Here is a 16,187-nt window from a genome sequence, read left to right as displayed (position 1 = left end):
CATTCACTATACTTGTCTATATTGTAACTTCTGTTCACTGTTTGCCATTCCTTACACTTGTCCATACTGTAACTCAAACTCCATTTTAATTTGTCCCAAACTCCATTTTAAAATGCTCACTCCATTTTGCAAAACCCTGCTGTAATCTTATTAGTGTAGTTTAGATGTGTGAATGAGGGATGTGTGGATGATGGAATCAACCTCCAACCCCAGCCCGTCCTGATAAAATAAAGTGTAAACACCAACCGCTGAAGATGCAGACAACAGCCCTGACAAAGTAAGAGGAGTCTACCCTCAAAAGAAAAGAACAAAAGTACAACTGAAGAAACATCAAAGCCAGGTCCCAGGCTGAAAGTCATGTCTGCAATTGACGGGTGATCACACTAGACCCAGAGGCAGCGTGACACAGCAAGACCTATAGACTCTGGATTCAAACTAAAGCCTACAAAAAGGATGGATGAGATGGAAGACTTTGGAGGGTAACATTCTGCTGCCAACATGGAAGGGCATGGGTGCATGCCCAACAGAGACCCAGCCCTTCCTCATGCCCAGCTTTCCTGGCCAGTTAGCCGCCACAAGCTACGAACCCAAGCTACTTTCAGGACTGGTAACAATACAGCAGCAGCAGAACATTTGGTGTGGGTGTGTGTGTGTATACAAAGGTATTAGATATTAGTTATTGGTCATAAATCAAATTGTGTTATAATAAACATGACATCTTGTCTTGTCCCCTAAAATGATCCTGTGTAGTTTTGTCTGCATAACAACACCTGGCTCCTGGCTCTTTTCTCCTTGCAGTTCCTCTCCACCCAGCCCTACATACACGCCCTTGTTCACACTCCCTTATCTCCCACACACACTCCCTTGTTCACACTCTTCCTGATCCGCCTGATGGAATATTGCAAAGCTTGGGGGTTATACAAGTGGTAACTGAAAAGGTTACAAAACTTGCAAAAGTTACAAAATTTAAAAGGCTATGCTAACAATGATTAAAAGTTACAACATTTGACTAGCAATGACTGAAAAGTTACAAATCTTACAATAAAAAGAAAAGGAGGACTTGTGGCTCCTTAGAAACTAACAAATTTATTTGAGCATAAGCTTTCGTGAGCAACAGCTCACTGAGGCTCTAAGGTGTCACAAGTACTCCTTTTCTTTTTGCGGATACAGACTAACACGGCTGCTACGCTGAAATCTTACAATCACATTCTGCTGGATTGAGCGGAGGCTTTACACAACATTAGGGATCTGGGAAATTCTCCATCACTTTCAGTCTTTAAACCACAACTGGATTCTTTCTTTCTAGAATATACTCTTCTTTAGTTACATGCTATGGGCCTGGGTCAGGTTCTCTGCCTGAGCTATGCAAGTCATCAGACTCAGGGATCTCAAACTCAAATCATCAGGAGGGCCACATGAGGACTAGTACATTGTCCCAAGGGCTGCATCACTGAGGCCTTTTCATACAAAGATACAAAAGCCCCGCCCCCGGCCCCACCCCCACTCCACCCCTTCTGTGAGGCCCCACCCCCGCCCCACCTCTTCCCACCCCCATTCCAACCCCTTCCCCAAAGTCCGCACCCCAACTCCACCCCCTCCCTGCCCCTATTCCAAACCCTTCCCCAAATCCCCGCCCGGCCCCGCCTCTTCTCTGCCTCCTCCCCTCTCTCCTGGAAAGTCCTAAACAGCTGTTTGGTGACGGAAGCACTGGGAGGTAGGGGAGGAGCGGGACACAACACACGCGGAGGGTGAGGGGAGCTATGGCAGGCCACAGGAAAAAGCTCCGCAGGCCAGGTGTTTGAGACACCCCCGCCCCACCCCCCCCCCCCCCCGAGAGGGGAGGGATAGCTCAGTGGTTTGAGGATTGGCCTGCTAAACCCAGGGTTGTGAGTTCAATCCTTGAGGGAGCCATTTAGGGATGGGGCAAAACTTGGGGATTAGTCCTGCTTTGAGCCCGGGGATTGGACTAGATGACCTCCTGAGGTCCCTTCCAACCCTGATATTCTATGATTCCATGACTAGATGGTCAGAATGGGCCCTTCTAGCTGGTGCAGGGGGGGTTGTGGGTTTTTAACTGATCAGTGAAATAGTTGAGATTCACATTATGGTCACTGGGCTTTAGGTCAGACCCCTTGAGGATGCTTGGGAGCAGCTGACAGGCCTGGGACTTGGAGCAAGCCCAGACTGAGAGCCGCAGAGATGAACCATTCTGAGCCTGTGCCATGTTCCTCCTCCTCTCTCCCAGCACGTTCTGTGCTGTACCCCCAAATTATTCATCCACTCTCCATGCGGTGCCCCCACCCTCCTCCTCTGTACCCCAAACTCTCCCAGCACTCTCAGGCTGCCCCCAACCTCCTCCTCTGTACCCCAAACTCCCCACCGCTCTGTGCGGTGCCCCCACTCTCCTCCTCTGTACCCCAACCCCCCCCGGCTCTGTGCGGTGCCCCCACTCCCCTCCTCTGTACCCCAACCCCCCCGGCTCTGTGCGGTGCCCCCACTCTCCTCCTCTGTACCCCAATCCCCCCCCGGCTCTGTGCGGTGCCCCCACTCTCCTCCTCTGTACCCCAATCCCCCCCGGCTCTGTGCGGTGCCCCCACTCCCCTCCTCTGTACCCCAACCCCCCCGGCTCTGTGCGGTGCCCCCACTCTCCTCCTCTGTACCCCAACCCCCCCCCGGCTCTGTGCGGTGCCCCCACTCCCCTCCTCTGTACCCCAACCCCCCCGGCTCTGTGCGGTGCCCCCACTCTCCTCCTCTGTACCCCAAACTCCCCCCGCCCTCTGTACGGTACCCCCAGCTGCCAGTAGCGGAGGCCCCGCCCCCTTCCGTCCCGTCCCACGTGGAGCAGCCACAGCTGGTAGCTGAGCAGGGGGTGGGGAAGGTCCGGGCCGCCGCTTCGGCAGCTGTTACGGCGCCTGCGCGGCTGTGCCCGCGGCAGATTCGGATCGGGCGCGCCGCGCCGCGCTTTGTGACCCTGCCCGGGAGAGCGGCTGCCGCGTGGGGTGAGTGTCCCGCTCCGGAGCCCCCGCCCCGGGCCACGCAGCCGGAGCCTTCCGCCTGGCGGGGGCGCGGAGAGACACGTGCGGCTGCGGAGCGCCTGGGGGGAGAGCGGCCACTAGAGCTGGGGCGGGGGGACCCAGCTGTCAGGGCCCCCCACCGCGAAGGGGCTGCGAGCGCTGCGGTCATTCCTGCCCTGGCTGTACCTCCACCTCGTGTAGACAAGCCCTGAGAGTCTCTCCGGAGGTGACTGGGTAAGAAGCGCATCTGGGCCGCAGCGGGAGAGAGGCGAGGGAGACCTTTCCTTCCCGCTGGTGTGGACAAAAGGGGAGAATGCCCCTTGCCTGCCCGGGTGGGGGCGGGGGCAGTGTTTGCCCCAGCTGGCAGTAAGCTGTGTCCCCACTGCAGTGGAGTAAGAGCTGCTCTGGGCAGGGGTAGACACTGGAGCCTCATCTACACTAGCGCGGTGGTTTTCAAACTTTTTTTTCAGGGGACCCAGTTGAAGAAAGTTGTTGATGCCTGCGACCCAATGGAGCTGGGGATGAGGGGTTTGCGGGGCGCGATCTGGGCTGGGGCGGGGGGTTGGGGTGTGGGAGAGGGTCAGGGCTCTGGACTGGGGGTACAGGCTCTGGGGTGGGGATGGGGATGAGGGTTTTGGGGTGCAGGAAGGGGTTCTGGGTTGGGGGGGCTCAGGGGTTGGAGTGAAGGAGGGGGTCAGGGCTCTGGACTGGGGGTGCAGGCTCTGGGGTGGGGATGTGGATGAGGGTTTTGGGGTGCAGGAAGGGGTTCTGGGTTTGGGAGGGCTGGGGTTGGGTTGCAGGAGAGAGTCTGGGCTGGGGGTGCAGGCTCTGGGCCGGGGCTGGGGATGAGGGGTTTAGGGTGCAGGAAGGGGTTCTGGGTTTGGGGGGGGTCAGGGCTAGGGCAGGGGGTTGGGTGTAGAAGGGGGTCAGGGCTCTGGGCTGGAGGTGCAGGCTCTGGGGTGGGGCTGAGGATGAGGGTTTTGGGGTGCAGGAAGGGGTTCTGGGTTTGGGGGGCTCAGGGCTGGGGTTGGGTTGCAGGAAGGGGTCTGGGCTGGGGATGCAGGCTCTGGGCAGGGGCCAGGGATGAGGGGTTTAGGGTGCAGGAAGGGGTTCTGGGTTTGGGAGGGGTCAGGGCTAGGGCAGGGGGTTGGGTGTAGAAGGGGATCAGGGCTCTGGGCTGGAGGTGCGGGCTCTGGGGTGGGGCCGGGGATGAGGGGTTTGGGGCGCAGGAACGGGTTCCGTGTTTGGGGGGGCACAAGGTTGGGGCACGGATTTACCCCGGCAGCTCCCGCTCAGTAGCGCAGCTGGGGTGCAGAGGCAGGCTTCCTGCCTGTCCTGGCACCATAGACCACACTGTGCCCTGGAAGCGGCCAACAGCAGGCCCGGCTCCTAGGCAGAGGCGTGCAAGCGTCTCCGCACAGCAGAGCCCCGTCGCCTCCCTGCCTAGAAGCTGGACCCGCTGCTGGCCGCTTCCGGGGTGCAGCGTGGTGTCGGAACAGGCAGGCACTAGCCTGCCTTAGCCAGGCAGCACCGCTGATGGGACTTATGTCCCAGTCGGCGGTGCTGACCAGAGCCGCTAGGGTCCCCGGGTGCTGAGCAAGGCGACCCAGTGCCTTACATAGCCAGTACTTTGAAAAACACTGCCCTTGGGCACGGAGATGTTACTGCTAATTTTCAAAGGAATAACATTAATGTGTTATGTTTTTAAAAAAACCTGTAAACATGAATTTTGCTATCTACTGCCTGTCTCGTTTAACCTCGCCTCCGATTCTAATTTTTAAGTAACAAAGCCTGGTGGGCCAAGACTTCTGATGTGAGATGGAATGAGAGGATCCCACTTTATCAAAGTTCATATGGTAAAACATTTACTGCTAGTAAATATTAGTGCTGAAATGCCCCGGTTGGGGTCCCATTGTGCTGGGTATTTCTAGTCAGACAACTGGCTAATGTGAACGTAGACATGCTGTGTTCTGCTGCTGTGGTTTTATCTCCTGTTCTCTCTGTCTTCCTGTTGCAAACGATTGTGTTCTCTGGACTGCATAATGAAGATAAACTCAAGAGCTGCCACGTTCCACCCCAGCAGTGGCTGGATTGTCATGGTGGATAAGTGATCTCCACTCAAAGTTTGCATATCAGCTTATGTTCATGGTACCTGGGTTGAAGGTGTTACGTACATATACATGTAGGATGTTCGTACAGATCTCCATCCTGTGAACCAAGCCAGGCCTGATGCATTTATGAGATTAGGGGGGTTGCAGGGGAAGGTTTAGCTGCTTTTCTGAGGCTGCCTTGCATAGGGCTTGGACGCTTGGAAAGTTAAGGCCAGTCAACTGAAGGGTGAAGTCAGTGTGAGTGGGGCTTGTCTACCTGGCACCAGGGGCCATGAATTGTAGCCCGAGCTGACCTGTAGAGTTCTGACTGCCCCATGTAGACCTGACTGGCGTGAACTAAAAGGCATCCACCATGCATTGACATAGTCCTTCTCGAAATGGGACTACACAGCACATTTAGTCAGTGCCAGCAGTCTACCGGTGGCAGTTAGAGCATAACATGTTACTGTGCACTATCATTTATGCACTGCAGCACCATGTGGACAATCCTTAAGTTAAAGCACGTTTACTCCTAGGAGAAAGCAGGAGTTAAGTGGCCTTAGTTTGCCATAACTTAATTCTCCTCCTAGGCACTTAACTTCAGGACGAGAGAGACAAACTGCCACGAGGATGTGACTCAGTTTTAACTTTTGTGCTTTGACTTCACATCTGAAGTTGATGTGCCTTAACTTTCCTGTCCCTGTGTAGACATGGCTTCATGTCATTAGTATCCAAATGGTAACAAACAGAGGTGCTGGAACAGTTTTTACAGGGGAGGGTGCTGAGAGCCGTTGAACAAACTGTAAACCCTGTATGTGATGGAAACCACTTCAAGCCAGAGCGTGCAGCACCACCCCTAGTTCCAGCACCTACGGGAACAAGTAGGTTTGAAGTGATCCCTTCAGGGAACTGGCTTTTCCTACCTGAACTCCCCCATTCCCACCCACTCCCTGCTGGTCTGTTGCCAATGTAGTCGTTTTCCAACACGCACCTGTAGATTGAAACAGCCTGGGGCACCATTTAGGGTGAGCGGGGGGCTTCTCCCCCTCCGTTTCCTACCACAGTGGAGTGCAAACAGGAAAACTAACTGTTGCTCTGCGCCCAGAGGAATCCGCAGCCGGTAGCTGGGGTCTGAGTAAGAAGTTGCTGGTGGCTGACAGGGCTGGCCCCCGGGAGTTGGATCAACAGCTCCCCCCTGGGCCCCGGGAAATGTAAATTCCCCGGCTGTGTGGGCCGCGGCTGCTCCGTGTCCCGGAGCCGGAGAGCTGTCAGCATTGCTCTGCACCCCTGCACAGGGTGAGACTGATGAGGTTCCCAAGCACCCGCTGCAGCTGGGTGGCTGAGAGCCTGTGCACCCAGCAGAGGTACAAACGGCTCTCAAAGCACTTCATGAGGGTAAATAGCTCCTTGTCACCCAGCTGAGAGGCAGGAGAGAGCAGTTTCTGGGAGAAGAGATCTGTTGAGTGCTGATCTCCTTAACTCTCCCACAAAGCTGATCTGTTTTATTTTCAGAGTAACAGTCAGTTAGACATTTCAGTTGCTCTTGATGGAAATCAGAGGAAGTCATTGTACATAGCTCTGATTCTTAATCAGAAAACACAAATGCTTCTAATCAGTTTTGTTGCCCTTCTTTGTACCTTTTCCATTTCTAATATATCTTTTTTGAGATGGAGCAACCAGAGGAGCCCACAGTATTCAAGATGTGGGCGTACAATGGATTTATAAAGAGGCATTATGATATTTTCTGTTGTATTATCTATCCCTTTCCTAAAGGTTTCTAACATTGTTAGCTTTTTTGACTGCTGCTGCACATTGGGTGGATGTTTTCAGAGAACTGTCCACAATGACTCCAAGATCTCTCTCTTGAGTGGTAACAGCTAGTTTAGACCCCATGATTTTATATGTGCAGTTGGGGTTATGTTTTCCAATGTGCGTTACTTTGCATTTATCAACATTGAATTTCATCTTCAATTTGATTGTCCAATCACCCCGTTTTGTGAGACCCCTTTGTAGCTCTTCGCAGTCTGCTTTGGACTTAACTATCTTGAGTAGTTTTTGTATCATCTGCAAATTTTGCCACTTCGCTGTTTACCCCCTTTTCCAGATCATTTATGAATATGTTGAATAGGACTGGTCCCAGTACAGACTCCTGAGGGACACTACTATTTACCTCTCTCCATTCTGAAAACTGACCATTTATTCCTTCCCTTTGTTTCCTGTCTTTTAACCAGTCCATGAGAGGACCCTCCCTCTTATCCCAAGACAGCTTACTTTGCTTAAGAGCCTTTGGTGAGGGACCTTGTCAAAGGCTTTCTGAACATTTAAGTACCCTATATCCATCAGATCCCCCTTGTCCACATGCTTGTTGACCCCCTCAGAGAATTCTAGTAGATTGGTGAGGCATGATTTCCCTTTACAAAAACCATGCTGACTCTTCCCCCAACAAATTACGTTCATCTATATGTCTGACAATTCCGTTCTTTATTATAGTTTCAACCAGTTTGCCTGGTACTGAAGTCAAGCTTATTGGCCTATAATTGACAGGATCACCTCTGGAGCCCTTTTTAAAATTTGGCATCACATTAGCTCCTGTCATTTGGTACAGAAGCTGATTTAAATGATAGGTTACAAACCACAGTTAATAGTTTTGCAATTTCACATTTGAGTTCCTTCAGAACTCTTGGGTGAATATCATCTGCTCCTGGTGACTTATTACTGTTTAATTTATCAATTTGTTCCAAAACCACCTCTAATGACACCTCAATCTGGGACAGTTCCTCATATTTGTCACCTAAAAGAATGGCTCAGATTTGGGAATCTCCCTCACATCCTCAGCTGTGAAGAGCGATGCAAAGAATTCATTTAGTTTCTCCGCAATGGCCTTATCATCCTTGAGTGCTCCTTTAGCATCTCGATCGTCCACTGGTTGTTTAGCAGGATTTCTGCTTCTGGTGTACTTAAAAGCTTTTTGTTATTACTTTTGGAGTCTTTGGCTAGCTGTTCTTCAAATTCTTTTTGGCCTTCCTAATGATTATATTTTTATACTTCACTTGCCAGAGTTTATGCTCTTTTCTATTTTTCCACGCTAGGATTTAACTTCTACTTTTCAAAGGATGCCTTTTCGTCTCTCACTGCTTCTTTTACTTTGTTGTTTAGCGATGGTGGCACTTTTTTTGGTTCTCTTACTATGTTTTTTAATCTGGGGTATACGTTTAAGTTGAGTCTCTATTATGGTGTCTTTAAAAAGTTTCCATGCAGCTTGCAGGGATTTCACTTTTGGCACTGTACTTTTTAATATCTGTTTAACTTCCTCATTTTTGTGTAGTCCCCCTTTCTGAAATTAAATGCTACAGTGTTGGGCTGCTATGGTGTTTTCCCCACTACAGGGATGTTAAATTTAATTATATTATGGTCACTATTACCAAGCTGTCCAGCTATATTCACTTCTTGGACCAAATCCTGTGCTCCATTTAGGACTAAATCAAGACTTGCCTCTCCTCTGGTGGGTTCCAGGTCTAGCTGCTCCCAGAATCAGTCATTTAAGGTGTCAAGAAACTTTTATCTCTGCATCCCATCCTGAGGTGACATGTACCCAGTCAATATGGGGATAGTTGAAATCCCCCATTAGTATTAAGGTTTTTATTTTTATAGCCTCTCTCATCTCTCTGAGCATTTTGCAGTCACTATCGCCATCCTGGTCAGGCGGTCGGTAGTATGTCCCTACTGCTATATTATTATTCGCGCGTGGAATTACTATCCATAGAGATTCTGTGATACAGTTTGGAGTACAGGTCAGCTTGGAAAAGAGACGACTAAGGGGGGATATGATAAAGGTCTATAAAATGTTGACTGCTGTGGAGAAAGTGAATAAGGAAATGTTATTTATACATAATGCAAGAACCAGGTCACCCAATGAAATTAACAGGGAGCAGGTTTAGAACAAACAAGAGGAAGTGTTTCTTCCCATAACGCACTGTCAACCTGTGGAATGCGTTGCCAGGGGATGTTGTGAAGGCCAAAACTATAACAGGGTTAAAAAAAGGATTAGATAAATTCATGGAGGAGAGGTCCAACAGTGGCTGTTAGCCAGGATGGTCATGGTTGCAACCCCATGTTCTGACTGTGACAGTGTCCCTTAGCCTCTCTTTGCCAGAAGCTGGGAGTGGACAACAGGGGATGGATCACTTGATGATTCCCTGTTCTGTTCATTTTCTCTGAAGCATCTGCCATTGACTGTCAGAAGACAGGATACTGGGCTAAATGGGCCATTGGTTTGACTCATTTGTATGGTTTGGGAGTGGGAGTATCTTGCTGGATTATGTCCCGATTGTTCTAAATTTACATATAAATTTAAAATATGGCTTTAACTGGTGTTATATATAGAGAGAAAGAGAGAGAGAGCTTTCTCTATATAGAAATTAGATACAGTGCTTCTGTCAGCTAATTTCTAAGTTATCTGCCAAAAAAGTTTTCATGTGCCAAAGTAGCTCCTGGAATCATGGTTAAAGTTGCCCCCCCTTCCACCAGAATCAGTTTCTGGGGAAGACTCTTGGCAGGGCATCATACTTGTTTGCTGGTAGTTGTCTGGAGATAAGTTTCCATGGCTGTGAGCCTTCCATGGAGCTGGCTGATGCTATATTAGGCCTTGTCCGCATGAGAAAGCAGCATCTATTCAATTTAAGGTGTGATTTTAAACTAGCTAATGGATGTGGATGTTCTGATTTCTGATAAAGCAGCTCATTTAATAGATTCTAACTGGCCGGAAGGGATCACTGTGATCATCTCGTCTTGTCTCCTGTATAACACAAGGCATAGGTCTTCCCTGAATTTAATTCCTATTTGAACTAGAGCAGATCTTCTGGGAAAACATCCAGTCTTGTTTTAAAACTTGCCAGTGATGCAGAATCCCCCACAACTCTTGGTAAATTGTTTGGAAGGCTGATCATCCTCATTTAAAATTTTTCACCTTATTTCAAGTCAGAATTGGTCTAGCTTCAACTTCCAGCCATTGGATTGTGTTAACTTTGTCTGTTAGATCAAACATTTGTTCCCCATGTAGGTAATTACAGATTGTGATCAAGTCACCTCCTTAACCCTCTCTTTGTTAGGCTAAATAGATTGAGCTCCGTGAGCATATCGCTAAAAGACCAGGCATATTTTCCAATCCTTTAATCATTCTCATGGCTCTTTTCTGCACCGTCTCCAATTTATCAACAGCCTTGTTGAATTGTGGGCTCCAGAACTGGACAGAGGATTCCAGCAGTGGTGTCACCAGTGCCAAATTCAGAGGTAAAATAACCTCTCTACTCCCACTGAAGATTCTCTTGTTTGTGCATCCAAACATTGCATTGGTCCTTTTGGTCACCCTGGGAGCTCATGTTCTGCGGTTCTCTACCATGACCCCCAAGTTGTTTTCAGGGCCACTGCTTCCTAGGATAGAGGCCCCCACCCTATAAGCAGTACTATAGCCTTTGTTCCTAGGTGTATACGTTTACATTTGGCCATATTAAAATGTACACTGTTTGTGCCCAGCTTACCAACGTGGCTCTGTATCAGTGTCCTCTTCCTTCTTTACTGCTCGCCCCCGTCTTTGTGCCTCTGCAAACTTTACTGGGGATGATTTTATATTCTCTTCCTGGTCGTAGATAAAAATGTTAAGTAGCGTAGGGCCAAGAACAGATCCCTGTAGGACCCCACTAGAAACACCCCTGTTTGATTCCAAATTGATTTAAGCCAAAGCAAAATAAGCCTGGTTTAAACCATTCACATTGCCTTTTGTACTGGTTTATAATCACACTGTAAACTAACCTAGTGCAACTTTCTCCCTTAGATAAGGCCCAAGATAGAGTTAAACATTTTTAAAATTAACTTCTAAAAACATTATTTTAAAGTTTTTAAAAAGGACAAACCTGCATCCCTGGTAGAAAAAAGCCCTGAGTCTCTTGTGCCTTGGTCTATAGGGCATGGCCGGTGAAAGCAAACCTGGAGAGTCCTGACTAAGTACCCAAGATTTGGGAGCCTGATTCTGTTATGCCAAGGCCCCTTTCTGCTATTCTAGCACCATAAAAGTGGGTGGAAGTGGCCTGCTGAGAATCCCCTTGTGCAGCTGCTCTGCACATTAATGATCTGGAGTATGGTGTGGATTGCACCCTCAGCAAGTTTGCGGATGACACTAAACTGGGAGGAGTGGTAGATACGCTGGAGGGTAGGGATAGGATACAGAGGGACCTAGACAAATTAGAGGATTGGGCCAAAAGAAATCTGATGGGGTTCAACAAGGACAAATGCAGAGTCCTGCACTTAGGACGGAAGAATCCCATGCACCGCTACAGACTAGGGACCGAATGGCTAGGCAGCAGTTCTGCAGAGAAGGACTTAGGGGTGACAGTGGACGAGAAGCTGGATATGAGTCGACAGTGTGCCCTTGTTGCCAAGAAGGCCAATGGCATTTTGGGGTGTATAAGTAGGGGCATTGCCAGCAGATCGAGGGATGTGATCGTTCCCCTCTATTCGACATTGATGAGGCCTCATCTGGAGTACTGTGTCCAGTTTTGTGCCCCACGCTACAAGAAGGATGAGGAAAAATTCCAGCGAAGGGCAACAAAAATGATTAGGGGACTGGAACACATGAGTTATGAGGAGAGGCTGAGGGAACTGGGATTGTTTAGTCTACAGAAGAGAAGAATGAGGGGGGATTTGATAGCTGCTTGTAACTACCTGAAAGGTGGATCCAAAGAGGATGGATCTAGACTATTCTCAGGGATAGCAGATGACAGGACAAGGAGTAATGGTCTCAAGTTGCAGTGGGGGAGGTTTAGGTTGGATATTAGGAAAAACTTTTTCACTAGGAGGGTGGTGAAACACTGGAATGCGTTACCTAGGGAGGTGGTGGAATCTCCTTCCTTAGAAGTTTTTAAGGTCAGGCTTGACAAAGCCCTGGCTGGGATGATTTAGTTGGGATTGGTCCTGCTCTGGGCAGGGGTTTGGACTAGATGGCCTCCAGAGGTCCCTTCCAACTCTCTTATTCTATGATTCTATGGAGCTGGCAGAAGGTTTCTGAACCTGAACCTGCCCTGCTCTCAGCATTCTGTGTGTGGGGTGGGTGGTGGGAAAGAGTATTTAATTTAGATGGATAAAAGGGGCCCCGAGAGTCAAAGGTGTTAACACAACCCAGTCACTGTCCAGAATTGAACAAGATGTGGGTTTTGGTACAGAAACTTCATCCTGCTGAGTCCTATAGCTTTGAAATGTTTAAATAAGGCTTTCATTTTAAAGCATCCCTTGTTCCCTTTAGCTGGAGAGTGACTTTAGAAGGAAAAACCACCTTGTGATAAGTGTCATTTTGCGGGGGAAGGGATGGGCTAGAGCTGTTTAAAGTCCAGTCCTGTTTCCTAGAAGATAAAACCAGACAAATGCACACAAAAGGGGGAAGAAAAGAACAACTAAGTTGGAGACTGAAGCTACAGTTTCTGGAGTTGATGCTCACTTGTAGCCTCACTGCTGGAAAAACACAGGCCGAGCCCCAAGGTCTTATGAGCCACTCCAAGATCTGGCAAACTTGTTTCAGCATCAAGCTGTTTAGGGCATTGCTTTGAGCTGCCTCTTTCTGGTCACAGGCTTAAAGCACTGTTGCAAAATATGCAGTCTTGGCCAGCTCATAGTAAACACGAGGAAAAAGGAGAGGGAGAGAGGAAAGTGAAGAAATAAGGTACAGCTGGAAAAGGACACGTTTGAGGGAGGAAAGCAAAGTCTCACATCGCAGGGGGTGCTTGAGATTCAGCTGGAGCCGGTAGAGATGGTGATGTCATCTGGGTCCCGCTCTCTGGCCCGGTCTGGTCAGGACATCTTTCAGGACCAGGATGGGCGAAGGTTCGGGATCTTACGCAATGGTGGAGGTAGCAGCTGTGATGCTGAGGCTCATTGCCATAGCCAGGGAGTGTTGGGTGGAATAGCCCATCCCCTTGTTGTTTTGTCTGCCAATTAAACCTAATTTCCAACACCAATGTGGGTTAATTGATTTTCGGTCTCGCACTGCTCCTGTTCACCAGGCATGATCTTAACAAAGTCCTTGAGTTATATTAGGAGGCCTTTTGTGCGGACTATTCCAGTTTGTCTCCCGTTCTTATCTTTTGCCATCAATATTTGTTCTAGGTTATTGGGACATTCCATGACCTTCCACTCGCTTCTCACAGTTGAGCTCACAGGATAAATGTGTAGGCTTAGTTATTACAACCGGTGGATCAGGGCATGGCTGGAGCATACCACGCTGCAGTGACTGATCTCACTTACGGTAGAAGTAGGGCCGGCCACTGCATAGTCCCAGAATAAAGAAGCGCAAAGATCATCTAAAGCCCATGATCCTCCTCTAGCCCTGCCCCAAGTGCGGAATGGAGTAACTGAGAACCAGGCCCAGTGCATGAGTTCTATGTCCTCCCCCAACCACTCTGCTGATTACGCTGGCTGGAGGAGGAGTGGGGAGGAGTGGACGGGGCATTGGGGAAAGAACAGAGCAGAGGATCTGCAGTGTTCCCAGGCCAAGAGACCGCCCTGGTTTCCATGTGGGCACCTTTGCAGATCTCTGACCCAACCTTGAATGTCATCTTGGAGGGTTAGGCCTTACCTACACAGGTCAGAGCAACCTCACGGCTTAGCTATAGCAGGGTAACGATTGCTGATCCACTACCGTGCTCTAAGAATAGCTCTCTGCACGGATGCTGCACAGAAATAAATGACTTTGTTCCAGAATAATTGCTCTGCTTTGGAGTGCCAGTCGATCTCGCCATATAGACAATCCCTTAAAGACCTGAAAGCTTGCAAACAAAACTGCCAGCAAATCCCAGGCTGTCTCCATCTTCCCTGTTTATTGCTTGGCCTCTCGGGCTGGGCTGCAACATACCAAGGGGGAGATGAATATCTGGGGTCTGCAGTCTTCCAGATGCTTTGCCACAGCTCGCAGCAGGGCTACTGGTGCAAAGAGGGCCCAGGCCCAGCGTGTGCTGCCGTCGAAAGGCAGCTTGAATCCAGGCAGTTCTGACCCACTAATACAGATTGACCCACCCCATGAATGGTCTCCTTTAGCAGACTTGGCACAGAATTCTGCAACAGAGTCAGGCTAAATGACCTGGACTTGCCTCTCCCTGCTGCCTGGGGAAATGCTGGAGGCAGGGGTGGCAGGTTTGTATAACTTGTGGAGGTGCCCAGAACGGGTCCAAGTCCCCCCCCCAAACCTGCCTAAGGCTCTGGGAAGGAGTTTGGATGCTGGAAGGGGTTGGAGTGCAGATGGGGTGTGGGCTCTGGGATGGCATTTGGGTGCAGGCTTTGGGCTGGGGCCAGGGGTTGGGGTGCAGGAGGGCATTTGTGATGCAGGCTCTGGGAGGTAGTTTGGGTGCTGGGTGCGGGCCGTGGGCTGGGACAGTGGGTTGGGGTGCAGGAGGGGGTGCTGGGGTCCCAAACATTGGTGGAGCCAGGCCCTCTGGGCCCTGAATTTGCTGGAGCCCAGGTACCATGGGCCCATACAACTTGCTGCCCCTGGCTGGAGCTGGACTCTCCTTGACTGAATAGGCAGCTGGTGGTGGTGTGTTCTTTGGGCAGGGCCTGGGCAGTGGAACAAGCTTCCACCAGGGCTCTCTGCAGGGACCATGTTTGTAGACACTCAGAAAAGTTGAGGCCGGCTGGGGGTTGAGAGGGGAAAACCCTCCCTGCTGGGCCTTAGGGTGGAGTTCTTCTGGGACTTTGTGAGCTGATGACCCAACGCCTTCCCCTGGGGTAACTGGACTTTTGGTGTCCGGTCAGTACAACTGACTGGACGCTGCTAGGTCCAAAACCAGGCACCTGGCAACCTAGAGCAGGGTCAGGTTTGCTACTGACTTGTCAGGTGTTTACGTAATGAGGTTAATGAGCAAGGAGCTCCATTCCACAGCGGTGCTTCCATGCTGGCTCTGAGCCTCAGAGCCCTGAGGAGAGACCTCCAGGGCTGGTTCCAGACAACACACGGGCCTAGGGGCCTGCCTGTTCAGAGTCTGCTTGGGGCTGGCTGCTGTGGCGCAAGGGCAGACAGAAGAGTGTTGTAAGGAAAAACAAAGCAGCATCCCTGAGAATACAATGGGACCTGGAGGCCATTGGAAACCTCAGCCATGCTCCATAGTGGTTCCTGCATTCTGGAGCTGGGCGTATTGCCCATTGCTGGGAAGCAGCCTCCCTCAGAGTAACATTTTGCTGTTACAGCTTCGAGCTCCGTGCTCAGAAACCAACCATCCAGTCATCTGCAGAGCGCCCGAGACGGGACAATGGAGGCTGCCAGCCTGCCAAATGAAGGTAATGCCCTTTATCTTTTGAGAACAAAGCATGGAAGAGCAGCATGTCCTAGTGGATAGAGCAGGGAGTTGGGCATCTGAGCTCTAGGACTGACTCTGCCCAGACCCGTTGTGTGACTGTGGACAAGTCGCTTCTCCGCTCTCTGCCTCAGTTTCTCCTAAGCTTTCTTCCAGCCAGGGCAGCGTGTCCCTAGTGAGCCATGCCACATTCTCCAACATTATGTTAGATTGGCTTCTGGAGTGATTGAGACAAGGGAGGAGCTGTGGTGGTGAGCAGGAAGGGGTCAGGGCGCGGGGGGGTGGGCTGATAGGAGGGGAAGTGGGGATGGCGGTTCTCTGTGCCAGTGTAGAAACAGAAGCCAGTGATGACGTGACACCTTGCATGATTCTCCTCGTCTCTCTGCCAACAGGCCAGTTTGCCCCAGGCTCCTTCCTGGAGAAGCTGAATTCCCTGGTGAAAGGGATCGGCTGCCCCAGTCCCGATGTGGGGAGGGCCCCGCACAAAGCCTTTGACAAGAGATGGGCGAGTCTGCCAAATCCAGCCCCTCCCCCTGCTGAGGTGCCAGTGACCGGATCCCCTCCATCTTGCTCCAACGGTAAAAAATCACCACCTGCACATGGCGCACATTGGGCTATCACAGCCCATCTGGGTGCTCCCAGCCCAGGAGCAGGTAACAAGGGGTCTGAACTACCTTTATCCCAAGGAAAACAACTGCCCAGCATGTGGGACCATGGAGAGTGGGCCTCGGGCCTCATTGCAGAGCTACTGG

At 50.4% G+C, this 16,187-nt stretch overlaps 1 protein-coding gene across 5 annotated transcripts in view; it reads left to right on the top strand.

Moving 5' to 3' along the window:
* Positions 1 to 1,664: 1,664 nt before the first annotated feature.
* Positions 1,665 to 16,187, top strand: part of LOC119564216 (zinc finger protein 628) — a 51,333-nt gene continuing 36,810 nt past the window's right edge. Inside the window, exons 1-3 of one of the 5 annotated variants that reach the window (XM_043535401.1) lie at positions 1,665 to 1,714; positions 15,329 to 15,418; positions 15,828 to 16,013. In XM_043535401.1, the coding sequence (XP_043391336.1) occupies positions 15,391 to 15,418; positions 15,828 to 16,013 (214 nt within the window). In that variant the 5' untranslated portion in view covers positions 1,665 to 1,714; positions 15,329 to 15,390. Of the gene's footprint in view, positions 1,715 to 2,872; positions 3,249 to 4,801; positions 4,871 to 15,328; positions 15,419 to 15,827; positions 16,014 to 16,187 lie in introns of those variants that run through there. The other 4 variants (XM_043535402.1, XM_037883468.2, XM_043535400.1 and 1 more) reach the window with 4 other exon arrangements.

Source organism: Chelonia mydas, chromosome 24, assembly GCF_015237465.2.
Source record: "Chelonia mydas isolate rCheMyd1 chromosome 24, rCheMyd1.pri.v2, whole genome shotgun sequence".
NCBI classification, from domain to species: Eukaryota; Metazoa; Chordata; order Testudines; family Cheloniidae; genus Chelonia; species Chelonia mydas.
Note: the sequence above shows the minus strand (reverse complement) of the source record. Positions and strands in the feature narration are given on the sequence as shown.